General features: G+C 38.9%; 1 protein-coding gene across 5 annotated transcripts in view; it reads right to left on the reverse strand.

Moving 5' to 3' along the window:
* Positions 1–1,131: 1,131 nt before the first annotated feature.
* PRKAA1 (protein kinase AMP-activated catalytic subunit alpha 1) overlaps positions 1,132–27,998 on the reverse strand; it is a 37,027-nt gene continuing 10,160 nt past the window's right edge. The window contains exons 2-10 of one of the 5 annotated variants that reach the window (XM_038402526.2): positions 20,770–20,843; positions 18,169–18,310; positions 14,016–14,109; positions 13,030–13,174; positions 11,068–11,155; positions 9,009–9,233; positions 6,480–6,966; positions 5,625–5,751; positions 1,132–4,599 (exon numbers count right to left, since the gene is read on the reverse strand). In XM_038402526.2, coding sequence (XP_038258454.1) covers positions 4,355–4,599; positions 5,625–5,751; positions 6,480–6,966; positions 9,009–9,233; positions 11,068–11,155; positions 13,030–13,174; positions 14,016–14,075 — 1,377 coding nt within the window. In that variant the 5' untranslated portion in view covers positions 14,076–14,109; positions 18,169–18,310; positions 20,770–20,843 and the 3' untranslated portion in view covers positions 1,132–4,354. Of the gene's footprint in view, positions 4,600–5,624; positions 5,752–6,479; positions 6,967–9,008; positions 9,234–11,067; positions 11,156–12,086; positions 12,136–13,029; positions 13,175–14,015; positions 14,110–18,168; positions 18,311–20,769; positions 20,844–27,998 lie in introns of those variants that run through there. The other 4 variants (XM_038402525.2, XM_038402527.2, XM_038402531.2 and 1 more) reach the window with 4 other exon arrangements.

The following is a 27,998-nucleotide window of genomic DNA, read 5'->3' on the forward strand; positions in this document are numbered from 1 at the left end:
ATTTCCAAAAAATCACCTGGTGATTGTGTGTCTTTTTATTTATTTTTGCAGTGCACAGAACTGCAACTCAACCTAGTGGTATAATCCTCCCCAAACCAATTTTACCTACTTTGAATTTAATCTCAACTTTGGCCCAGCCTCCAGAGCTGCTTTGGGAAAAGAGCATTGCAGCTGTTGAGGGTCAAATTTGTAACTCCAGGCCAACCTGAGCTAAATGAATGCATCACAGAGACTGAAACGTGCTGCAAGACTCTGCCTGCAAATGCTCTATCTTTAACAGTATGGTGTCACAAGTTGTGTGTAGTCCAAGATAACCCTAGTCATTGTATTTAAGATGAGCATTGCACCCATGAACTGAGAGTTTGAACCCTCCTTTGGCAGCTTTCAGATAATCTGTTTTGCAGATTTGTTCTCTGTCTGTGTTGAGCAGGAGTTCCTTTTGCAAGTTTTGTTCTGAGCTCCAAGTTTCTGGTTTTAGGCCTGAAGTTTTAAAGTGCTTAAAATCCACATGGCCTCTCTGATTTTATTTGAGTAGTATCAAGGGAAAAAAAGCATTAATCGAAGAAGGAACAATGAAAGATTCTCTTTTGAAATTAGGATAATGTAATCACAACTCATGCATCTGATAAATTTCCAAAACAAACGAACTGAGTGTGATCAAAAGAAAGCAAGTTGCGGGTCATTTTGTCAAGAGGTTCTTGATACACCGTCTCCTTAACATGAGCTACTCAACATTTTTGGTGCAGAATTAGGGAGTGGCATAGTGGTAGTGAGAATTGGGAGGGTGCAATTTAGGGATTGTGCCCCATTGCCAACTATCACCTTCTGGGCTGTGCTTTAGAACAGCTACGTCACAACCCTTAGTTCAACACTAATCTTTCATCTGAAGTCAAGTTTTGTGGTGTTGATTTATGGAGTGTAAAGCAAATCAAACTGCTGAGCTAGTGTAGTTAGTGGCAGCTATAAAGCATGGCTATTGATAAATATCTTGTAGAAGATAGTAGTGTCAATAGTGAGTGTGCTATGGAAATGAAAGATGGAATTCATTCAGTGGTCACAGTTATTGCTATTCCATTAGTTTAATCTATACTTTTGATAGTTTTCTGGATTTGAAATAAATGTAGCATCCACTTTAAATTAGTATACAAAATTTTATGGATACCAAAAGACAAAGTAGCATGCACACAATTTTCAAACAAGAGATGAGTATTTTATATTGACTAACATACAATTTCACATCCTTGAAAGGTAAAAAGTCATACAGCTATAACTAGCATTTTTCATTCAGTATTGCCAAAAATTGCAATAGGAAGTAGGCACATCTTGTTTGTAAGAAAAAAAAATGTCCATTTCTTACAACATACAATGGTAATCAACTGACAGTAAATATTTTATTTCAATGTCAAGACATATATGGAAAACGGTCTCTGAAATATTGCACCACAAAGATGGACTTTTACCACCTTACCAGTGTAAGTTACATTACACGTGGACAAACAGATTTATCCACATTTTATGAACAATTACAATAAAAAAGCAAGAATATTTGAGGGGCCTCTCCATGTATAGCAAGCTTAGGGGAAGGGGGGGGGGGGGGAAGAAAAAAAAATCTAGAAACCAGTTTTCAGTATTCCCTTTGCAATTAAAGATGTAGTTGATTAAGATCTCCCCAACACAGCCCCACTATGTCTTACAGTGAAACAATGTGTTTTGATAGCCTATTGCCAGATACTAATGCAACATTTTAAGGAAGTCAGCTTTATGTCTGATGAAGAAAGTAGTTTAAACTGTCAGAATAAAGTTATGAAACAGATGAATGAAACTGGAATCAAATAGGTTAAATAGTCTCAATTCTTCCTTCACTGCCCCGTATTTAAAAATCAATTCAAATGAGAAAGCCTTGGGCCATCAAAACTGACTTCTTATACCAATAAAATTTACTTTATTTAAAACTATGCATTCTGCCAGAAATATATGTTAAACTTCATACTCCAAGACAAAGTAAAAACATGGTCGCCTTAAAGCACAAAAGCTGGAAAAGTATAAAAAATGTAAAGCGAAATGCACTTTGACATTTTACATGTATGTTGAGCATTAAAAAGTATTTGCAAACCAGGAACAGCTACTGGTTGAAAAGATTTAATCTAACATATGCAAAAGAGACAGTTTAAGTGTTCCCCATCAAGGAAATACTGCAATAAAAAACTGTGCGTTTGTTATGCTATTTGTACAAGTGCAATATTTAACAATTTCAAAATAAAACGGCATAGCTAAAAGGGATCACAATAACTTATTGAATAGATGTATCAGAAGTAATTCTGACAAGACTAACTTTTAAATAGTAGAATTTGTAATTGGTCCCCCATCCTAACATCTAAATTACGTCAGCAGTATAAACCCAAAGCATCATCTTTAAAGAAAAATACAGCTTTCTGTTTTGAAATACAGTAGTGTAATCCTGCTTTACAGGGACCACGTGTGACACTTCTCTGAAGACAGGAGGACAAGAGTTGAAATTGAAACTTGTACCCAGTTACTGATAGACAATGCAAATCCCAAATTCATAATGCTGGACACAGCAAACCCTGGGACTTAAGCAGCTGCAGGTTTCTTCAAACTCAGTGCATATTAGAAACACTTATGGATGAACTTCTAGAGTTAGATAACCCAGATTATTGTACTACTCTATGCAAGGATAAACTATTCTTACTGCATCTGTATTTAGCAGTTCACTGCAGGTGAATCCTGGACAAATTGAACTCACTGGCAAAACTCCCATTAACTTCAGTGTGGTCAACATTTCATTCTATATGTTTGGGTTCTCTTAATTATAAAGTGGAATTGTACAGAAAAACTGGGGGGAGGAAGAGATCTAGTGGACTCCATTTTGAAGTTAACATACAACTCAACTGTAAGATTAAACATTTTCTGGCATAAACAAATTGCTTCAAATTTGTATTTATCATAGTTAAAGGAGCAAAAGTATATCTAACTACAAATAGAGAAACATTTAAAATGTTTTCATTATGTGCATGTGCTATGATTTGTCTAATATTAAATTTAAAAAAAAATCAAATTCATTTCTGAAAAACTGAAACAGACTTAGTAAATTTAGAAGCCTTAAACTATCATGCCAATTATGTCAGCATTTGTGATCAAATGTTAAAAGTTCAGTGGAATATTAACACTCAAATTTACATGCTTTTATTAGCATTGACCAGTTGTATATTTCAGTTTAAATATGACTGATCAATTGCACTGTTAATTTTAGAATCATTTAATTAAAAACAACAAGATGTGCTATAAAATGATTTGGGCATCCTAATCTTGATAAATAGTTCCAACTGCAAAATGAGTTCTATACAGTCCTATAGCTGACCCAACATGTGATATAAAGAACACTGATCATTTAAGATTAAACTCAGTGTAGGATTCTTGAAAACCACTCACACATAGGGCTAAGGAATCCTCAGCCTGTAGCAGCATGCCAGGAGCTGATCCATTGCTACTACTCTAAAATGGGCTAGTGAAACTGAACAATTCATGAACCCACTGAAAGCCTTCCCTCTTGTGGAACACTGTTTCATGGTGCATAGGAGTCAGAAGAATCTCCTTTGCATGAGCCTTCTCAAACTTTGTGGTGTGGGACAACAATTGTTTCACTGACCTAATATAGCCCACTGGATTTCATCTTTAGTGCTTACTTAGTATTCAAACTCATAAGAAATGCTGACTGTTTGAACTCTCCAACATATACACAATCAAAATCTATCAAAGTTATTAAAAAAGTAGTAAGTTATGAATTGCTTAAAAATATTCATCCAAACTAGCTTGACTATTTACTGCCAATTATAAGTGGGATGAACACCACAGCAGCTTGATCGTGTTCCTGCTGTAAGATAACTGAATGGTATACTGAAACTGGGGAACAATTGCAGATTGTGCCCAACAAGTCACTGTCATAGGCCACTGGGCTAGCAGATGAACATTTACCTACACTGCAACAAAATTATCGCCAGCATAAATACAAATAAAACAGTCCTTACGGTTAACAGTAATGTTCTATGAAACCTAATGTGTACTCAGTGTAAAATGTTGAGAACTACCCAAAGGCCCTGTAATTTATTGTACCTGCATTATACTATTGAATAGTAGACAATGTAATCATAACTCACTTCAGCTTCAGTATATTAGAGGTCTAACTGCTCTTAATCATATTTCAATCCCTGTGCAAACTGCATTATGTGGCTAGTCTTCAGCGCCTTCGTTAATTGTAACTTGATTATAATTGGAAGCATTTGACTATGATTTAGGCATGCTTATTGCTACAAAAGAAATAAGCCAATCTTTAAAATTATTGTGCAAGTATTTTAATAAGATTTGCACACATTTCAAAAAATTCTATGGTGTGACTCCCTGATCTTGCGGTTAAGTCAGCTGAAGAAGAGTCAAATGAAGATGTCACTGATGAGGTAAGGGACAGATCTGCAGATTTTCCTTGTGCATCACCATCAGACTCCTTCTGACAAGATCTATAATTGCTCACAGAACCTGATCTCTGTGGTGTGGTAGTCCCAGATTTTGCTTCAATAATTTCATCTAGAAAAAAGCAGGAAAAAACAATGGAACACTTTACATACAGTGGCAAATATAACCAATAGCCACTAAACTGAGAATCTGAGGTCCCCTCACCCATTAATACCAAATCTTTGAAAGGTAATCTTGTTTTCTACTTTTATTTACACAGAATTTGCATATGTATGTTACAAATCAAAATATGTAGAGCAGATGCAGCAAACGCATCTATTTTTTCACAGGGTTAACAGGTGTTTGACATTGAAGTTACTCAAAGACATTTGTGCATTGGTTATCAAATTAGTTGAAGAAACCACAGTAACCCTCTAGTTCAGTCTTCAACTATCTGCTCAAATTAGTTTACAAAAGTATGTTTGCATTGAGTTATGCTCTATCTAAACCATGAACTTCTACAATTTTTTAAAATAACTTTAAATATTTAAATTTTCACACTGCTGAACTTGTCCCTCACTTTGCAGTTTTGGCAGACCAATTTATGAAGCTGAGACTGGAACTCCATAGTAAAGATTGTAAATAACCATCTACTCTTATATCTGCCACACCCCACCCCAAAACCCAATTTTGTATTAACAATTCTGTCCGAGATTTTGATCTGCAGACTTCGGTCACTGGATTTTTTTTTTGGCAGAGAATATGGGAAAACTTAGCCTGACAAAACTAAGAATGCAATCTTCACTTGGAAATAATGCGTTAACCTGAAGTAAAATTGTAGTGGAGACAAGGCAGTTTATAGTTAACAGATCCAGGTAAAGAATAGTATGCCCCATTGTTTTGATCTTGACCTGCCGACTCGTGTGAAAACTACAACTGCCTTGTCTTTCCTAGGATTTTAACGCAAAATTAGCTAACAAATTAAGCCCACCCAGACCTTTTTTCCTTAGTGAAGACAAGGCCCCAGGTCCTTAAGGCCTTCCAAATCACATTTCTAATTGATATTTAAGTGTGAAAGTCCGAATTACACACTAATTTCTTCAATTGTTTATAATTATATTATTCCAATAGTTACGTATTTATTCTCCTTCACATACCATCAATGCTACGGAAATCCAGTAAGTACGTCCTACTGTCCACCTGGTATAACTGTAAACTCATTTTAGAATATGTACTAGTCACTGGATTCTTCCTTCGAACACGCAAGTAGTATGGATTTACAACCTGGTAAAGAATACAGATGAAATAGTTAATTTCCATTATAATTTTTTTTAAAGATCGTGACAAGTTATGTATACAAAACACAAACCTCCTAAAGCAGGGGTGGGCAAACTATGGCTCGTAGGCCGGATCTGTCCCATTAAGGCTTTGGATCCAGCCCACGGCCCTGCACCACTCCTGAAAGCAGCCAGCACTACGTCCCTGCAGCCCCTGGAGGACGGGGTGGGGGAAGATGGCTCCCACTGGCTGGGAGATACCCGCAGGCAAGGACAGCGCACAGACCCCTCTCCCCCCGCCGCCAGGGGCCGCAGGGACATGATGCTGGCTGCTTCCGGGAGCGGCACAGCATGGGGCCAGGGCAGGCAGGGAGCCTGTCTTAGCCCCGCTGCATGCCGCTGCCATCCCGGAGCTGCTCCAGGGCTGCACCCCACACCGCAACCCCATGCCCTGAGCCCCCTGACATACCCCTCCTGCACCTTAATCCCCTGCCCTGAGCCCCTTTGTACACCCCGCACGCCTCCTGCACCCCAACCGCTTGCCCTGAGCCCCTTCCTGCACACCATACTCCCTCCCCACACCCCAACTCCCTGTCCCAACCCTACATGCAATTTCCCCACCCAGATGTGGCCTTTGGGCCAAAAAGTTTGCCCACCCCTGTCCTAAAGTAAGGTATCAATTTTGTGTTTTAAGCTAAACATAACCATCTGTCAGAAAGCTTTTTGTTCCCTCACTTTCCATTCGTAATCCAATTGTTTAATTGCTCGACAAACTTCTGCCATGATGTCATTTGGTCGACTTTGACTCCGAATTCCTAAATGCCACTTAGCTCTTCTTACACCTTGGTGTTTTGACTTTTGTGGGTTGAGCTCATCAAGTGTGTGTCGTGGCCGTGGTGCTTCAGCTACTAAAAATGGCACTCTTTCAGGATGAGGGCGAGACAAATGGTGATCATCAAGAAAAGAATCTGGTGGGCTTGTTGCCAAATAGAAGTCTTTGGCCTCATTCATTATTCTTCTGTTATCTATAATGAGGTGATAGGCAACTGCTAAAGGGTCTTGATGATTTCGACTATATAAACAGCTTAGCACCTCCTCTTCTGAGCATTCAAACTTCTCACACACTTCTTTTAAGGCTTCGTCATCAATCATGTTTGAGCTATAGGATGGGTCTTCAGGAAAGAGATACTTGGGAAGGTCCTGCTTGAACCACTCATGCTCCCTGGATATAAAAATAAGTAGTTTTGAGTTCAGCCACACAGATTTTATGTAAACTTTTAAGGAAAGCCAAATAGTTAAAGACAAACTTTTATTAATTATGAGATTTAGTAAAGCATTTCATTGTTCCTAAAAAGGAAAATTGTTGATGTCAGGATAACCCAGGAAAGCTGAACCTGAAAGCTCTATTTTGTTTTAGGTCAGGTCAACACCAGGAAAAGGAGGCGTGTTCTTTTTTTTTTTTTTAAAAAGTGTTAGTATACACCTGGCAAGTTGTAGTTATACTTGACATAGGGGAAAGAGGTTCATACACTAGGAACACCAAACTACGATTTTACATTGTATTGGCCACCTTTTTCACCTAGCATAGACATGGCCTTAATATTTCAACTCTAGAGTACACCCTACTTGAACCACACTCTAGTAGGTTGTTTGTCAACTCCTTGATGGCAGTAAAAAAACAAAAAAACAAACAAACAAACAAACAAAAAACCACAAACTCCTTATTTTTGGAATTTTCAGCCTGATTCTAACAAATGTTTACTCATTGCCGATTATCATGCATTAGGTGTCCCCTTCTCCTCCAGCCAGACCGGAACCAATAATTGATTTTTTGGTCCATTGACCCGAAATAAATTTTGTTTTTTTTGTTGTGTGTTTTTCAGTTTTAAAAAAGTCCAACTAAATTTTGAAATAGTCAAAATGTTTTGTTTTGAAATGGTTAAAAAATCTTTAAAAAAATTTCCAATTTTTTCTGCCAAAAGTATTTGTTGAATTTGACCCAAATTCACAAATAGTTCTGGTGCCTTCAAAAATGCATTTTTTGGCAAATTTACTATTAGTCAAAAAAATTCAGTCTGCTCCAATCCCAATATCCATATACTACTTGTGCATAAGAAAGGTCCCTAGTCCTGTTATATAGAATAACCTACCTCCTTGATAGACATTAGGATAGAGATTGGTAGATGTAAAGAAACTGGAATTTTAACATTGTTAGCCATCGTTCATTCTAATCTGTATTCAAGAGTCACCTTCCCTCACTGCCCCAAAAGTTAGTAGACTTAAACTGCCAAGGAAAGGGTAAGAAAAGTCTGTCAGACGACAACCTTTTGGTACTGTCTGGTATTAACCAGCATACAAAAACAAAGATTTACAGTTTACATTTCAAAACACAATAAAAGTTAAAATACAGCAGAAACCTTATTTTTCAAAGTTGTCTGACCCACTGGAAAATACAATAAAGAGCAGATTTGTCACTTGAGTGCATTGAGTTAACTACATAAGAAATGTCCAGCAATATGTCATGAAACAAGAATTTTGCAATGACAATTGGTAGTAAAGACTATAAAAATGTTACAATCTTCATCTAAAGATATGAAAGTGTAACAGGGCAGTTAATCAAGGAAACCAATAGATTTATTTTGCAATTTGTCCTGTACAAGGAGTGAAAGCATGGTCTTATGGTAAAAGCACTTGCTTCGGTACCAGATCTAACCCTACCCTGCCACAGTCTTCCCTAGATACCTTCATCACATCACTTAGCTTCTCTGTACCTTATTCGTTAAAAGAATCTGTCAGATTAGTATGTCCCCCCCCCCCCCTTACCAATTCGCACAATTATAAGGCCTGGTGTTCATAAAGCACCGATATCTTCTGATGGAAGGTACAAGAAAGGTATTATATTACACACTAATATTAACACCCATCTTTCTTTAGGATTTGCACGTCTTTATGTCGCTTTCTGCCCTAATCCCAGTTTTTAGCAGGATCTCTTTCCTCCTCAAGGATCAATACAGACACTTCAATATCTTGAACTCCAACACCTTTTAAGTGTATTAGTAATAGAATTCTAGGCATAAGCAGATTTTGCCATTTGGAACCAGAGTTGTCAGATTTCCAAAAGCCAAAACACAAATACGTATACTAATGGAGAGTAACAATAAGTTGTATGGCAGAACCATTTTTATGAACCATTTCTTAATTCCGTTGATTTCTACTGGGACCATCACTGTGGCATCTGTGATTAGATATCAATTATTGTTTTACCTAATGTCTCTGATTGTAGCTCTCTTCATGGGATCCACCTGCAGCATGTGTTTCAGAAGGCTAATCACAGATGGATTCAGATATTGAGGGGTATAAAAGATACCATCACATATCTTCTTAAAAAGCGTTGGCACGTGATCATCATCAAATGGAAGGGTTCCACATAACAGAGCATAGAGAATAACCCCACTGCTCCAAATATCTACTTCTGGACCTGCATATAATCTGGAAAATTAAAATCTGTTAATAAATTATAGTAGCACAGTACATTTAATTATATATCTTTTTGCAACTTGATATTTGTTGTAGTAGTTAAACACTGACAAATTGAGGCCTACCAGCACTGTTCAGGGGAGTACAGTATGCACATGATTGTGAAGCTGAACTCCATGGATGCATAGATTAATTCTGCTCTGTCTTTGTGTGACTCACCCAGCTATGTAATTTACCATAGTAGTAAATTGGGGGAAAGGCCATACTACAGTGACAAGGCAGGTCAATGTAAACATGTATTTGGCAAATTATTTCCAAACCACAAATATCATTCTAGGGGGAAGGGAAATTAAGTTCCCATGTTCCCATTTACTAATAAATCAGATGCCTGGATTATGCTCAGCAACAGTAACTACTGCAGTGGGGTGGAAGTCAGTGGGTTGCCCAGAACAGACGACATTAAGGGTATGTTTATCCTGCAATCGGAGGTACAGTTTGCAGCTCGTGTAGGTACTATATACTTGTGCTAGCTATCTTGTAAAAACAGCAATGAAGATGCAGCAGTGGCACAGGCTTCAGCTTGGACTGCTCAAGCTTGCATAGTTCCCGGGGTACATATTTGCATTGCTAGCAAGCACAGCTGTTTCTTCATTGCTGATTTTTAGCAAGCTAGCTAGATTAAAGCTAGCATGTGTATACCTACACAAGCTGCAACTCACACATCTAACTGCACTCTACTGTTGACTAACTGTGTTGGAGGATTTAATAGTTGCAGGATTGAGCTAAAATAGGGAAAGTGACATTTGGGCGTAATATCCCACAGTAAAAGTTCACACTAATACCAAACTTAACTGCCTGGAACTTTTCTATCTGTTCGTCAGAAAATAAAGTGCTACTTCCAAAGTGTGAACTATGATTCATTAGGTCAGTAGTTCCCAAACTTTTTAATAAGGCAACCCACCGACTACATTTGGGGTTGGGTTGTTTTTTGGGTTTTTTTTGGTGACTCACCAGGACACGTATCCTCCTCATGTGCCCCAGCACCATAATCCTAATTCTGGCCCAGTATGGAGAGGAGGCCTGGTGGAGTTGGGGAGTGAGCCCACCCCACCTTCACCCTGCAGTGGCAGCTCCTATCACATGAGATGTACCTACCTCCAGGCATTGCAATATGGTGCACAGAGTTGTAGAACCACTCATTTGGCCAGTTTCCCCCCCATGACAAAGGGGAAGCCAGGCCAAACCTGAATGGTGCTGCGACCCTGCACTAGAGCAAAAAGCTGGGCCCAGCCTTCCAGCACAGGAGCTGCCACTGCAGGGTGAGCGTGGGGCGAGCTCACTTTCCATCTCCCCCAGTCCTCCCCTCTGCACCATAACGTTTGCCTAGGTCAGGGCCCACTGATGGGTTGATCCACCGTTGGACATGATGACCCATCTGGGATCTTCCTGTGATCCCCTGGTGGGTTGGGATCCATGGTTTGGCAAAACACTGTACTAAACAGACCATTTTGGTAATTCTGGAAAGTGATAGATACAGTTTATGATATTCACTATACATGAATTTTCTAGTTGATAAAACTGCATTTTTAACAAACTGACTTGGGTACAGCATACACACACTGCAGTTTGGACTACTTGATATAGTACAGTGACACTGAAGGGGCCAATAAAGCTGACTAGGCCACTAATCAACGTATAGGTAAACTTCAAAAATTAGCAAGAGAGGGAAAGTCGACATTTTTCTTTGAGCTTGTGTACTATAATATTGTCTTGTTATCTTTAATATTAAAATAGCAAGGTATTTTTCAACTACATGAATACATTTATCTAATATAAGAAATACTACCTTCCTGAAATTACTTCTGGTGCAGCATAGTTAGGGGAACCACAGCTTGTTCTTAAAAACTCTCCATCTGACATCATATTTGAAAGACCTGAAAGTGTACAAAAGCAACTACTAAAATAATTCAGCTAGAGGAAACTGATTACACACTGTATGTGCATCTTAATCCAACCACTAAGGCTAATACGAGTAATAAATTACAGTTTATTTTTTCTAAGTTATAAAGTACAGCAGTTTAGAATTACTGAAATGTGTACAGAAACAGAACAGTGCAGTGTAAGATGTTGCATAAAGTATACCAGAAATTAGTTTTACTGAACTGATGCTGAAGAGCAAAATTAAAGACATGTATGCACATAATCTAGGCATGCCTAAGAGAATACATCCATTCCAAGCCACAGCAAGAAAAGTCTGTTTTGGAAATGTCCAGAGACATAATGGAGGACTGAGTTGTTCTAAGGGAGACACAGGACTGCAGTAAGGTGCGACTTCAACAAGAGAAAGCATTCTTAACGGTGATTGCTTCCAAATGCTTGAAGTGGAAGACTACCACAGAACAGTCCAAGAAATAACTTCTACAGAACACAAGATTCAATAGCAGCTCTTTACAGAACAGTATAGTGATTATACCTACAACAGGAGACGGGCACCCTCTCAACATCCACTGGGGAGTTGCAGACTACAGATTGGATAGGATTGAGTGTTCTGGCTATGGCTTACTGCATTAAAGCAATACTCCCTTTTTTGAATCTGAAGCGATAGGGAAGAGTGCCTCCACCAGTTTTCATACTTCTTAAACTGAACAGGTTTCTTTATAAATACTCGTTTACTTAAGTTCAACAGCTTTGCTAAAATTTATCCATGGTAATAAAGTCATTTTAACAGTTCATACTGCATTTTGTTTTGCTGTAAAAGAATAAGTAATCGTTCATCTAAAAGCATTCTGCATATAAACGTAGTTAAATCCTTTGACAGAAATAATTAACAGGACTCCCAACCCCCAATGTATTTGAACACCATACCTTTGAAATAATTGAATACTTAGCATTTATATAGCACCTTTCATCAGAGATCTCAAAGCGCTTTACAAGGGCGGGTATAATCCACTATGTCTACAAGAGAAATATCAGGATTATGTAGAAATATGGATACCTGTCTATGTTTATATGGCAAGAAGGTTTCCTAATGCTGGCAGTCCTGAAAACTAGCTGACCCTGTCTTTCTGTAGTTGTATTTTGTGCTCTTTTATAGCAAGTCTGTACAAGTAAAGAACTATAACCTTCCTTCCCTTGGCTAAGCAGACAATACATAGCAAGTGCAAGAATTAGTAAGAAGTTAGTATAAAACTGAAACTTAAGATAATGAAAAGGAAAAGAGGAACTGTCAACATCATCAAGTAGATCTTTTTACTTTTTCAATTTTAAGTTGAATTTATAGTTCGATATGGAAAGTAGTACTGAATAATAGTACTAAGCTATACCATCATTAATGCCTTTCGCTAGAATGATGTGGTTCTTATCAAGTTTGCTGAACTGTCCTTGTGGATCAGAAGACAGAGTTATTAAAACAAAAGGTGGATAGTTGTCCTGATTTTACCAGGGGAGAAAGATGAAGATAAGGAACTTGCCAAAAGTCAATCTTGAAATAAATGGAGTAACATGCATTAAATGCTAAATACAATTTAATACTTAGTGACATTTTTGTTCTACCAGACCAGGCCAGACTATTAATTTCTATCCAGTCACAGAAAATTTCTGGCTCAAAGATGGCCTATAAGGAGAAGAAAACTCTGCACTAAGCAATGTTCTCATATTTCTTTTTGGGACACTTCCTAGGTACTTGTACTGTGCCCATCACCATGGTATCCAAGTATCAGAATTCCAATAACTGAATATTTTCTGCATTAATAAATAGCATCTGATGAAACTTGAACATGATCAAGTTTAGAATAAAATAAATGCTCACCAAAATCAGCTATCTTGGCATTCATGTGTGCATCAAGTAGTACATTTTCAGGTTTCAAGTCTCTATGTACAACCATATGCCTGTGACAATAATCCACACCAGAGAGGATTTGCTGGAATAAACGTCTACTCTCCTTCTCATCAAGCTAAGAAAGGAAGAGAAGCCATTTAAAATACTCTTATCTGTCCAACATTTTTCTTGAATCAGCAAGACATAAGTATTTGTATTACATTTCCATGCAAGTCAGTATTTGGATGAAAAAGAATGCAACAGGTTACACTTAAGTATTTTACAGTCTGGACCCTATACAGATAAAGTAACAGATGGAAAGATGAACTGACTACCACACAATGATTCAGTGGCAGAGCCAGCAGTAGAACCCAGAAGGAATTTTTCTAGCCCACAATGCCTTAAACAGAACACTTTTAAGGAATATTATCTACTGAGTTAATTACACAGTCAAAACTTGCTTATTCCAATCAATTTCAGAAGCATGACTGTCAAAGAGGTCATGTGATTAGGAACATACATCCTTAGAGCTCACACATTCTCTATTTTTGCTTTATGTAGAAAAAGCATTTGTTATATCGGGTTGAAACAAACATAAAAGGTTGCAAATTCAACTTGATCAAAACCTTTAGAAAGTTAAAAATGGTTACATAAAGTTATAGTCTGCTTTGCACAGATGCAGTAATTTTGACTGATTAAAATTAGTATCACCATTCAATTAGAGGCAAGTGCAGTTTCAAATAAGATAACACAACATTTATGAATGAAATTCCATAAGTTTAAACTAGCAGATGCCACTTATTAGTGTTAGTTTCAGAGCAAAGTTTACTGAGTTAGAAAAAGGATAGGATACTTTCAGACGTGCTACTGCTAACTACAAGACTAGATAAGAATAGCTCTTCACCTAGCGAGAAACATTTTTGCAAAAGTGATTATAAAATGCAATTACTGTTTTGTAGAGCTGAAGTTCCTCTTACCCTTCCATTTTTACAGATATAATCGAACAGTTCCCCTCCAGAAACATATTCCATCACCATGAAAATGTCAGATGGTGTACTGATGACTTGGTACCTGATAAAGGTAACATATCTATTAATCCCACTGCACACCCACAAGATACAACTAGTTAATTATAATTAAAACAGCATTGGGCTTTGTTAAATTTGGATACAAGCTATACTTTAGACCTAAATATTTCCTTTATGAAATTAAGTTGTTCAGAAATCCCTGTTTCAGTATCTCTCATCAGGGAATGGGACCACTGCAGCAACGGGTGGAAGCATATTAAAGAGAATTTCCACCTCTGAGTAGGAGGCCCAGTTTTAGCCAGCAGATTAGGAACAGAAGTTTCTCAGGCCTATTAAAATTATAACCCCCTTTCCATAACTAAAAAAAAAAAAGCTAAGGAAGAGACAAGTATTTGTTAGAGACAAAGGGCATCACTGATAACACAATATTATTCTTGTTATTGTACAAGGAGTCAAACATTTAAATATTTATAAAATACAAGCAGGAAAGGATTTAAGGACTTGAGAAGGGTTTAAGGAGATCGAACAGTTGCAGAGAAAGTTAGGAAGCTTACTAAAGTAATGTTCAAGTGGTTAATTTAAGGTTTGTCTAATCAACCCCAACATGCTTGGACTTGTTTTCTCCGTTTCCTGTATGACATTTTATGTACAAGTTCTACAGCACCCAAAAGCCAGCTACTGCTTCCAGAACAAACAGAAAGACTAGGTCTCTCCCTTGATTTTACAGTCTATATTTAGATGTGATGTGACAAGTAGGGGTAACAGTAAGACGGTGGATGAAGATGGACAAGCAGCAAAATCATGTGGTGATTCAGTTTAGACATGCCATGTATACTGATGGTACAAATTAACTAACTTCTTTTAGACACAACAGAAGGACTGTAGTGCTTTCTTATAGAAAGATTTCCCAGGGTAAGGGAAAATAAGTTTCAACATACCTGGTCAAGTTATTCTTGAGCTACACTGACAAGAATGAGCTCTCAGACCACCTGGGTGATTAATACTTGCTAACTTGTAAACAATCAAAATACTGAACAGAATATATTTTAATACTCAGATTTCTAATGTATCCTGAATTCTGAGGCTCTTATTCTACCTTAAGAGACTATTAAGGCAGTTCATTCTTGTTTGATTTAGTTTTACATAGTTTAATTTGAGATATTTTAGTTTAGTGACTCATTCTTTATCATCTAAATGACTTGTTAGTATCTTACAACGAAATTCTCTTTAATATACTGCATTATTATGACTTCTGAAGTTGTTTCGAACCAGTAACATTGTTTAAGCCAGTGTTTCCTAAACTTTTGAAAGCTGAGCCTCCCTTAAAGAAAATTAAAAAAATGACACCCTGTTTCAATCCCATCACATGGTATCAGACATATCCAACAGGAGTGGTCATTCATTCAAAATATATTGTTTAGATCTTCGTAATATGATACTATGTAAATGTCAACATTGTTAACTATTTCACTGTTCAAAGAAGATAGGAAGTATCACCAGTCATTCCAAGTACCACCACGCCCACTAAAATAAATAGGACAGTTTACACCTCAGAGCTAGTAGTTCAGGTGCTCTGAAAACTCAGGCCATGTCCACACTACAGGGACTATAGCAGCAAGCAGTGCTTGTGTAACTATGCCAGCATAATCTCATAGTGTAGATACAACTATTAGCTATTACACACCCCTTACAAGTAGCCAGGTCAATGTAAGTTTTAAGTGTTGACCTGGCTTTAGCCAGACATTACTGCACCGTTGCACTAGGGTTAGGTTTTCAGGGTTAAACTTTACAATTGTTATAGCTAGAGATTAGGGCCTGGTCTACATTCTGAAATTATAGCTATGCTAGTATGTCAGTTACATGTGAATTCCTCTCCCTCTGCTGGTATAAACCCAAGTATAGATGCACTTATACCGACATAAAAGTGCTTTTGCGGGTATAGCTTACGTTTCCTGGGTAACTGGTATAAACTGTGCTGGTATTTATCCCAATACAAGCTGCATCTATACAATGAAGGTTTGCTAGGATGGCTGTGCCAGAAAAACTTCCCAAATGTAGACACGGTCTCACCATTTTCAAAATATTAAACTCAATTCTGGAAAACATCCGAGACACCTCATCCCCTGTGCCCACTAGTCCTTTACACCCTCAGTCTTTGGGAGATGCGCCTCATACTTTGGGAAACACTATCTTAAACTAATATTGTAGAGACAGTGAGACGAATTTGTAGAGAAATAAATTTTATATCGCGGCACTTTAGCCATGAAACTGTCAACCTTTAACATGTTGTGATTTTAAGATTTTATCAGCTGAACAAATGTTTAGAAGCGGAAGAAAGTTGTGGCCTATTGTTAAGAAGGGTCAAGATCACAACAGGGTATATTTCAAATTAAGGCAAGCAATTACTATTTTTTTTTAAAAACAGAATTTTAATTATTCTTAGTTGATAAAATGAGCTTGAAACCATACTTCACATTGCAACTAAACACTTGGATAAGGAGAAACATTTAAGACTTAGCAAAAAAATGGCTAAGAAAAAAGTTTTATATCATATTATATAAATGATAGAGTTTAACAATTTCTTAGACATAGGCGTGCACTGCAATCTTCGCTTGCAGTGTTTTATTGAGGAAAAATTTGGATTTGGGGGATGGAGGATTTCCCTGTTTGTCTTTATTACAGATGGAACTCTAGTTTTTAGGTGAAAAGAAAAGGAGAACTTGTGGCACCTTAGAGACTAACAAATTTATTAGAGCATAAGCTTTCGTGAACTACAGCTCACTTCATCGGATGCATTTGGTGGAAAAAAAAAAAGTTTTTAGGTGTTACCCAACCCAGCTCTAATATAAAAAGCCTCTCACCCAAGGATAGTGGTGCTTAACACCTGAGCTAACTGGCCCATCCTGGAGTACAGACTAAAACCTAAATACTGCTTACACTTTGACTGGAGCTCTCATACATTGCAGTATGGATGCAGGCTAAGCCCCTTAAGTGCTGATAGTCCTCCAGTGCATTCCTCCAACCCCCACTCCCACCTGTGACCAGAACAAGATGGTCAGGAAGGAATTTTCCTCCAGGTCAGATTGGAAGAGGCCCTGGAGGTTTTTCACCTTCTTCTGTAGCATGGGGCACGGGACACTTGCTGGAGGATTCTCTGCCCCGTGAAATCTTTAAACCATGATTTAAATGGTCACAACTAGCTGAGGTCATGAGGAGGTCAGACAAGATGATCATAGTGGTTCCTTCTGACCTCGATATCTATGAATCTGTGAGAGACAAATTCACCCACAATTCACTAGGAGAGAAACAGAGCAGCTCCACTTACTGCAGTGCTAAGTACCAGGGGATATAACCCTACAAATTTTAATGCTTCATATGAGCAAAAGTTGTCAGTGTGGATGCCAGTTGACTTCAGGATTGCTCCTTACAGATTAGGTAGGCCAACCCAGGTGCTCACATCTGAAGACTGATCACTTGAGTTAACTCTGCAGTGAGGACACACCCTTTCAGAGTTCTTCCCCTTCTATATACAAAAGTCATGTATGCCAGAGATTACTGATTCCCTGGCTCAAAGAAACTTTTAAGGAGCAAACCTACATCTGGATACACCATACTGCACTAAGTGGGATGAAGCTAGAAAAACACTTTAGGGTAGAATAAATCTGGACCTCATTACAGAAACTATTTTCCTCAACTCCACCCCATATTACTCAGCCATATTGAAACAGAAAAAAAGTCCCATATAACCACTTAATACTAACTAGCAATTGAGTACAGAAGAGTTGTGTGTTTATTTCTGTTAGCAATTCCACTTATGAACACTAGCTTATTGATGAGTTTGCAACCAACAAAGATCTAAGGAAAGATATCATCTCTTCATAGAAAATCAATTTCCTTAAGATGCGTTGCAGCAAAAGCACTGGAAAAAATCCCATATACCTGAAATTGGACAGCTGCTAGGAAGGGAAAAAAGTTACTGCTCCAATAAAATGTAACATTGCTCTCTACCTTTAAGTTTATACGGTTATATTTGATATTTTATGTTAATAGTGTTCCAGGTCAACAATGCTAATTATAGAGGTAATAAAAATTAAAAACTTACAGTTTAATTATATGCGGATGTCTAAAAAGCTTGAGGTTCTGAATCTCTCTGCGGATTTTTCCTACTACATCAAGGCTGCGAATCTTCTGTCGATTCAATATCTTCACTGCCACTTTGTGCCCAGTCAGCTCATGTTTGCCAACTGCCAGGAAAGAAGGGAACAGTCAGTCAAGATTGCCAAGCACTCTGCAGAAAAATAAATCTCATTTGGAACCTTTTGTGGACTGGAAACACCCTAGCAAGATTAGAGTATTCCTCCTATCCCATGATCCTGGAGAAGGTTATAGGTTAAGTTTTGTTTAGAAGCCCTCCCTCCTCTGTACTTGCAGGGTAAGATCAGGAGCCAAGTTAGAAGTACAAGAACAAACCTACACCCCTAATGCACTAGCTTTGTGTAGGTTTCAGAGTAGCAGCCGTGTTAGTCTGTATTCGCAAAAAGAAAAGGAATACTTGTGGCACCTTAGAGACTAACAAATTTATTAGAGCATAAGCTTTCGTGAGCTACAGCTCACTTCATCGGATGCATTTGGTTAGTCTCTAAGGTGCCACAAGTACTCCTTTTCTTTCTACATAGAGTTATTGCCTACTTTATGCTTCATCAGTTACTTTGAACAACTGCTAAGAAACCTTCAATCACACTTTACAGTTGGCAATTAAAGTCTATTTAACTACACTTCAATTCATCTGACCCCATATACAATTTAGAATGGTTATCTTACCACTATTATTTACAGCACACACACAAATTAGTGATAGCATATATAAAAGAAATACGGGTAAGGTTTTGGGTAATAATTGCCCAACCACTGAGGAATGGTTCAAAAAAATATGGAAAGTTATGGTTATGAAAAAGTTAACAAACCAATTACAAACCCAGCAAAAACACAGATGACAGACAACTAAACATTGAAGTAGTTTTTAAAATACTGATCTTAAAAAATGCTGAACCTTTATTTTAACTGGTAACCCAATCTCCCCCCCCCCCCCCAGTCCAGGTTTAGTAGATAGGACAAAATTATGGTTCAGGTTCAAGTAAAAATATCAGTTCAAACTGGTTCTCTGGTTTGACTCCCCAATCCTTGGTCAGATTATACTGGCTACATAGTGAGTAGAAGCTATGGGAAAAATTGCAGCATCTCCATCTCCTTTTAATTTATTGAGCAAAAAGGCCTGTAAGAATTTGGAAGTTAAACGGTGAAGCTTAATATTCCTAAATAACTTATTCTAATGTAGTGATTATCCCTTGCCCTAATTCTGCGCCTCAAGTCTTTCTTCCTTCTAGACTTTTCACCAGCTCTTGCTCCCAATTTCCCTAGATGTTTCTAATAGTTTCTAGAGAGGCCAAGAACTCGTGTACCAAGCACCAGCTTTTCCTTTACACCACATGGTACTTCCCAGTTTTTCAGCTGCTTGCGGTAGAACTTGCATCATGGTGCTCTTGAAAATTTCTAGCGACTCAGCTGCTGTTCCCTGACACAGCAGAACCTCCCATATGATCCAGTAGCTCAGGTAAGTGTGGTGGGAAGCTCTCCCTTGCCTGGGTTAGGAAGAGCAGCAAGATCTTGGTGGGTGGCATTATTACTTTCAGACATCTTAACCACATCCATTTCAAAAGATCAGTCCCTACCTGGTTCCAGTCCTCACTGCTCTACATTTCCTACCTTCTGAAGGGTCTGTAAGGCTATATCTATACTAAAGGTGGCATGTACAATACAGGCACTACGCATGTAACTACACAATGCAGTGAAAGGCTCTGGTGGGGGGAGGCAGCAGGGAAAGGCTCCAGTGGCTCCCTACTGAAGTTTTCCATGGCAGCAAGGAAAGGCTCTGGCAGGGGGAAGATCACTCAGTTTTATTAATAATCCTGACCTGCTGTGAGATGCATCATCCTGTCCCTAATCTGCCTGTATAAAAATGAACAGATTCATTTTCAAAATCCTTGAAGGCAGGGACTGCAGTGTTTCTACATTTTAAACCATACTATTACTACTTTAGTTACATGGAAGAGTTATTTATAAGAGATTGTGACAGATTATTACGAAAACCTCAAACTACCATTACACAGAATATTTGCTGCATTAGTCAGCACAGCAGAACCAGCATGAAGTATGGAAGCATAACCATAGCATTAAGACCACAAATGTCAGATGGGAAGGCTTTCCAGTGTAAACTTTCCAAAAGTGTGTAAGCTTTCGCCCTGTAAGTGCAGGATAGTTCCCTGTTAGGATATTAACATATCATGGTCTTGCAAAGACCATTTATGCAGCTAATAGCGATGAAAAAAGTTAATTGACTCAGAGGGAACAGTCCGCTTTTACCCAGTCTACAATAAAAATGAAATAATACAGCAATAAAGAGTCAGAGGAAAATTACAGTTCTTAGAGCATTTGTCCACGAAGATCCTACTATAGGTTGTCCATCAACCTTTTAGCCAGCAGTGTCCATTGAGGCTGTGCACATATCTCACAACAAGGTGTTGCTGGGGTTAAATTATTATACTGATAATAATAATTCTTCAATAACCAAGGCTCAATCAAAAATAAATCAGCACAAAGCAGAAAGGTCATTACTTTATAGGGAGAACAGTTTCACAGCACTTACATCTTTCAGTCTGTCCCAAAGTGCAAGCTCAACTCTATTCATATAACAGGTTTCAGAGTAGCAGCCGTGTTAGTCTGTATTCGCAAAAAAGAAAAAAGGAGTGCTTGTGGCACCTTAGAGACTAACAAAATTTATTTGAGCATATGCTTTCCTGAGCTACAGCTCACTTCATCGGATGCATTAGGCAGAAAATACAGTGGGAAGATTTATATACACACACACACAGAGAACATGAAACAATGGGTTTTATCATACACACTGTAAAGAGGGTGATCACTTAAGATGAGCTATTACCAGTAGGAAGGAGGGGGGAAAGGAGGAAAACCTTTTGCAGTGATAATCAAGGTGGGCCATTTCCAGCAGTTAACAAGAACCTCTGTGGAATAGTGAGGGGTGGGGGAAGAAATAACATGGGGAAATAGTTTTACTTTATGTAATGACTCATCAAGAGACTGCTGAACCGGAATTAATTTGCAAACTGGATACAATTAACTTAGGCTTGAATAGAGACTGGGAGTGGATGAGTCATTACATAAAGTAAAACTATTTCCCTGTATTATTTCTCCCCCCACCCCACCCCTCACTGTTCCTCAGAGGTTCTTGTTAATTGCTGGAAATGGCCCACTTTGATTATCACTACAAAAGGTTTTCCTCCTTTTCCCCCCTCCTTCCTGCTGGTAATAGCTCATCTTAAGTGATCACTCTCCTTACAGTAAGAAAAGGAGTACTTGTGGCACCTTAGAGACTAACAAATTTATTAGAGCATAAGCTTTCGTGAGCTACAGCTCACTTCATCGGATGCATTTGGTGGAAAAAAAAAAAAAAAAAACTCTGAAACCTCTCCTTACAGTGTGTATGATAAAACCCATTGTTTCATGTTTTCTGTGTGTGTATATAAATCTCCCCACTGTATTTTCCACCAAATGCATCCGATGAAGTGAGCTGTAGCTCACGAAAGCTTATGCTCAAATAAATTTGTTAGTCTCTAAGGTGCCACAAGTACTCCTTTTCTTTTTTTCTATTCATATATATTCCCCAGTTTACAACAGGCAAGATTTTAATACATTATCCAGGATTTACACACTAGTTCTTACCAGTTTCTTATCTTGTTTTGAAAATAGCTCTTCAAAAGGCAAAGCTTATCAGCACTAGCCATAACTTGGTACAGCATGCATGTTGGTTAAGCAACAAGATCTTTTATCTTATCCTATCTTTCTGGTATGTTTTTGCAACTAGCACAGAAATTACATTTTACATTTCCCCTCAGTTAAACAACTTAGAGTAAAAAACATTCTTGGAAAAACTTAACATAACTCGTAGCTAAACAATTTAGCATAGCTCTATCACATTTTCAGAAGGTTTTGTCCCTTATTTGATTACTACTAGATACTTTCTTTTCTTAGTTGCACAACACACCTTAGTCAGTCAAACAAGTAGTTACAAACAATTTACATATTTTTGGTGAATACGTCTCCTTCCAGCTCTTCGTACAATTCCATTCCTTATCTGGTAAAGCTACAGTTATAAGTAGTGCAGTATTACCTATAGTTTGTAAAGCTACAGTTATAAGATACAAGTTTTCCACTTCACTTATGGCCTAGCCATAAAACATAATAGGACTTGGTTCAGTATGTCAACTGTATAAAGACAAGGACATCCTCAACTGCCACTCAGTTATTTCTTACCACCTGTGTTAGCAAGTCTGAGTCCCCAGTGTCCTGTTTCCCCGTAGCAATTAGATAGTTTAGGATTAAAATTAGCTTAGTGTTGTTTGATAAATTAAAACCAATTGGGCTAAAAAACCCAAAATCAAATGTTATTCCTCAGGGCATCTACTCCTCATTACCAAGGCATGACTAATGGTGCAGACAAAAATCTCTAGACTTTAAAATGTACCCTGCATCAGAGGCTGTTGTAACCGTTAATATACGCACTGATGCTTGGTTGGTTTTTCTAGTGATGTAACTCTTCCAGTGTGCCATTTGTAGCTTCTCTCCCTCCCCAAAGTGCACACAGATGGGTTGTGATGCATGTGAACAATTATTTTAGATGGAGAAATCTATGCAGTAAGAAAAGGAGTACTTGTGGCACCTTAGAGACTAAAATTTATTAGAGCATAAGCTTTCGTGAGCTACAGCTCACTTCATCGGATGCATTTGGTGGAAAAAACAGAGGAGAGATTTATATACACACACACAGAGAACATGAAACAATGGGTTTATCATACACACTGTAAGGAGAGTGATCACTTAAGATAAGCCATCACCAGCAGCGGGGGGGGGGGGGGGGGGAGGGGGGGGGAGAGAGAGAGAAACCTTTCATGGTGACAAGCAAGGTAGGCTAATTCCAGCAGTTAACAAGAATATCAGAGGAACAGTGGGGGGTGGGGTGGGGGGGAGAAATACCATGGGGAAATAGTTTTACTTTGTGTAATGACTCATCCATTCCCAGTCTCTATTCAAGTCTAAGTTAATTGTATCCAGTTTGCAAATTAATTCCAATTCAGCAGTCTCTCGTTGGAGTCTGTTTTTGAAGCTTTTTTGTTGAAGTATAGCCACTCTTAGGTCTGTGATCGAGTGACCAGAGAGATTGAAGTGTTCTCCAACTGGTTTTTGAATGTTATAATTCTTGACGTCTGATTTGTGTCCACTCATTCTTTTACCTAGAGACTGTCCAGTTTGGCCAATGTACATGGCAGAGGGGCATTGCTGGCACATGATGGCATATATCACATTGGTAGATGCGCAGGTGAACGAGCCTCTGATAGTGTGGCTGATGTGATTAGGCCCTATGATGGTATCCCCTGAATAGATATGTGGACAGAGTTGGCAACGGGCTTAAACACCACACAACAGAACCACTATCCCAGGAACCTATCCTCGCAACAAAGCCCGTTGCCAACTCTGTCCACAAGGATAGGTTCCTGGGATAGTGGTTCTGTTGTGTGGTGTTTAAGCCCGTTGCCAACTCTGTCCACATATCTATTCAGGGGATACCATCATAGGGCCTAATCACATCAGCCACACTATCAGAGGCTCGTTCACCTGCGCATCTACCAATGTGATATATGCCATCAGATGCAAGCAATGCCCCTCTGCCATGTACATTGGCCAAACTGGACAGTCTCTAGGTAAAAGAATGAATGGACACAAATCAGACGTCAAGAATTATAACATTCAAAAACCAGTTGGAGAACACTTCAATCTCTCTGGTCACTCGATCACAGACCTAAGAGTGGCTATTCTTCAACAAAAAAGCTTCAAAAACAGACTCCAATGAGAGACTGCTGAATTGGAATTAATTTGCAAACTGGATACAATTAACTTAGGCTTGAATAGAGACTGGGAATGGATGAGTCATTACACAAAGTAAAACTATTTCCCCATGGTATTTCTCCCTCCCACCCCACCCCCCACTGTTCCTCTGATATTCTTGTTAACTGCTGGAATTAGCCTACCTTGCTTGTCACCATGAAAGGTTTTCCTCCTTTCCCCCCCCTGCTGCTGGTGATGGCTTATCTTAAGTGATCACTCTCCTTACAGTGTGTATGATAAACCCATTGTTTCATGTTCTCTGTGTGTGTGTGTGTGTGTGTGTGTATATATAAATCTCTCCTCTGTTTTTTCCACCAAATGCATCCGATGAAGTGAGCTGTAGCTCACGAAAGCTTATGCTCTAATAAATTTGTTAGTCTCTAAGGTGCCACAAGTACTCCTTTTCTTTTTGCGAATACAGACTAACAGGGCTGCTACTCTGAAATCTATGCAGTGTGTCTGATTCAAAGGAGCAGCTGTTGTCTGCTGGGAAACCAGCTTCAAGTGCCCCAACTACACAGATGTCACTCCAGAAAATAAAATCTGCTAGTCAAGAAACCTCAGGCTGCTGGGAAACAGAGTTCATTCACCATCCCTCCTTGGGTCAGGCAGTAGCTTCTGCTGCCTACAACAGGAAAGATCACAGATCTCCAGGTGGAGCTTAGAACCAAGCCAAGAAGAGAAGAAATGTTTATCATGCTCATGTACGAAAATCAGCCCCTTCGAAATGACATTGGCGCAGAGAGCCTAAGACTGAGAGATCGCATCTCTTACCTTTTGTTTTGCTTCATCGGTGATCAGCGTCACCTCCATGACAACATTGTCATCTGCACAATCGGCCTCAGTTATCAGCACCGCAGTCTGACAAGACTTCTTCCGAGAGCTGTAGCTCACGAAAGCTTATGCTCTAATAAATTTGTTAGTCTCTAAGGTGCCACAAGTACTCCTTTTCTTTTTGCGAATACAGACTAACACGGCTGCTACTCTGAAACCTACTTCAGTACTGACGGTCCCAGTTTTGCCTTTATCTACTAAAGCTGCATTTACATCTCAAGTGGACATTATGATCACTGATGAACCATAGTCTTCATTGTTGGACATCCCTTATGTGTCCAAGGTTCTGTTGGTCTGGGAACCTAGAGGTACCAAAGATAAAAATCCCTCCCTGTCCAGTCTCATCAGTATAGGTAGCTCCCTTGCAGGCTTTAAAAATCAGAGACTTTTCTGGTTCCATTAGAGGAGCTTTACTTTTCAGCATCCTCTGATCCTAATTATAAGAGTGTCTATGAGGCATTTGCCTTACCACAGATTATTTCATGGGAGTGCTCCTGTCAGAAGTTTTCCTCAGCACAAGCTTCATGCTCCGGAGAGGTCTTTCACTCCATAGTTCCCTCCATTGTGGCACTCTATGTTCTTCCTTTATGGGAAACTGACCCAGCCCTATTAATCTCAGAATCCCATTGCCTCTACTGCCTATTCCTTATTCTACTTCAAGGTCCAAGAGTAAAACTGCCTCCTTCCTAAAAGTACTGCTTGGGAACCTCAATCTGTCCATTAGGAATCACTACAAACTGGAGACCACAAACCTCTTAGTGAAGAGGGAGACCTTGTGGAAGAATATGAGGCTCAACCTGGGCCTCTGCTTATATCATCCTCCTCACCTGATGAGGGTATGACTCCTTACATGTCCATCCACTATAGAAAATTTCAGGACCTTCCAGGGCCGTCTTAAAAGAATGGCAAACACCTCTGAAATCTTCATGAAATTTTATGGAGAGATTGACTAAATTTGACATTCTGCACCTGAGCATACTTACCATACTGGGCCCTGCAGGTGAGAGAAACCAGAAGACAGGCATTCTCCTGCCTAAGAATCTTGCTGGAGTATGGATGCCTGGAGTGAAGTAGTGTGTTATGCCCAGAGACAGAAACAAGTGCATAGGGAACTTTTACAACAAAACTTTACAACTGTAGATCTCGGCTAAGGAGCCCAAGAAAAATGTATCCCATGGGGAGGAAAGTTTACTTTTCTGCTAGTTTGCAGATTCATATAGTCATTTACCAATACTTACTGGTCAAGTACGATTACATACCATGGGACAGTTTTGCAGCTATCAGAGAAATTTCTTTCAGAAGGTCCATCAGTGGCAATAACCGTTTTGCAGGTCTCACCGAGTACCTCCAACACTGCAACCAGATCAATGGTCACTATGAGAAGACCATTCTGGATGCAGTCATAAGGAAGTCCAAAAGAGGTTTAAGCCACGAGTGAAGATCTGCCTTTTGTGTGCCATGACGTTTAATTTTAAAACTGATGATACTGCACATACTGAATAATTCCAGTTTCTGGCTCTATCTATGCCATCTAAGGAGAGAAAACAAAGGCAGAGGCCTCAGTCTTCCTTATACCTGTATCCTCAGTGATTTTTCCTAGAAAGAGACCTCATTTCCAGAAAAAGAATTCCTTTGTGTCTATACACTCTTCATCATGACCAATCACAGACGATCTTTACACCCCTTCTTTCCTCCCTTTGATTCCTGGTTTTTTTGTTTTTTCCAGGTATATAGGCTGCAATTACCTACCACCAATGGGTCTTTGAAGTTGCACAGAAAGAATTTCAGTCTCTGACAGCTCCACATCCCCATACCTCTTTAGGAAACTTCTCAATACTCTATTGAATGTAGAGAAAGACACTTTGATTAGGTGTAATAAAGGAAGCACCACCAGAGTTTCTCAGCAATCGTTTCCATTCCTACTACTTCCTCATGCTGAAAAAGAAAGGTGGATGGTGGCCAATTTTAAATCTGTCATTTCAAGTTTTGGATGGTCATCCTTTCCTTCATAATCCCTTCCCACAAATTGATTTGCAACTCTCAACTTGCAAGACTCGTATTTCCATTGTCAATTCATCTAGCACACAGGAAGTATCTAGGATTCACAGTCAGATTTCATCTTCAGTTCAGAGTACTTCCCTTCAGCCTGTCAACAGCTCCAAGGGCGTTGAGCCCTAAATAAGTTCCTATTAGGGTCAGGTATTTGTTAAGTACAGAGGTCTTGTCTTCTTATTCAAACATATGGCTGATCATAGGTCAGGTCAACAAGGATTTTGCACAGTTCCTCTACTACTTTCCATGGTAGGCCTCAGGATCAACCAAGTCAAGTCTACCTCATTCCTGCTCAATCCATAGAACTCATAACAGCGATCCTAGATTCCAGGTCAGCAAGAGTGTTCCTTCTTCCAATTTTTTCCAACATAAATCACATCATTGATCACATTCAGTCTCCCCCAACTAAGGATTTGTCTCAGCCTGCTGCATTGTATGGCACCCTGTAATTATATGACTATATGCACAGCTACATCTCTGGTCCCTTCACTTTTGGCTGAGGACATTTCATCAGCCAAACAGACAAGTTCTCACAAGGTGTTATCATCTCTCCTTATTGGATGGCTCCTCCAAGTGTCTGCCATGGTGTTCAGTTTCATGTACCACCCCCTTCAAAGACTCTGGTGACAGACATTCCTGAGATGAGTTTGGAGAGCTCCCCAAACACAAGGTATATGGTCCCAAGCAGAGTCTCAACTGCATAAAAATGTACTGTATTTCAGGGCAGTTAAGTCTAGCTTGCAAGACATTTATGCCCCTCATTCAGAGCACCACCATTCAAATTCTGTCAGATAATACAATTGCTATGCAGCACATAAGCAGATAATCACTGTTGTGTCATACAGCAATATATCTGAGACTAGCATACTATACTGGATCAACCCAATGGCTCTTCACCTTCTGGAGACACAAAACAATTTGGCAGATCACCAAATCAGAAAAAGATACCACAAATAGGAGTTGCAAAGTTCAGTTCCGATTATGAATCAGGTACTCCAAAAGCGGGAGTCTTCCTTTGATAGACCTGCT

Source organism: Dermochelys coriacea, chromosome 5, assembly GCF_009764565.3.
Source record: "Dermochelys coriacea isolate rDerCor1 chromosome 5, rDerCor1.pri.v4, whole genome shotgun sequence".
NCBI lineage: Eukaryota > Metazoa > Chordata > Testudines > Dermochelyidae > Dermochelys > Dermochelys coriacea.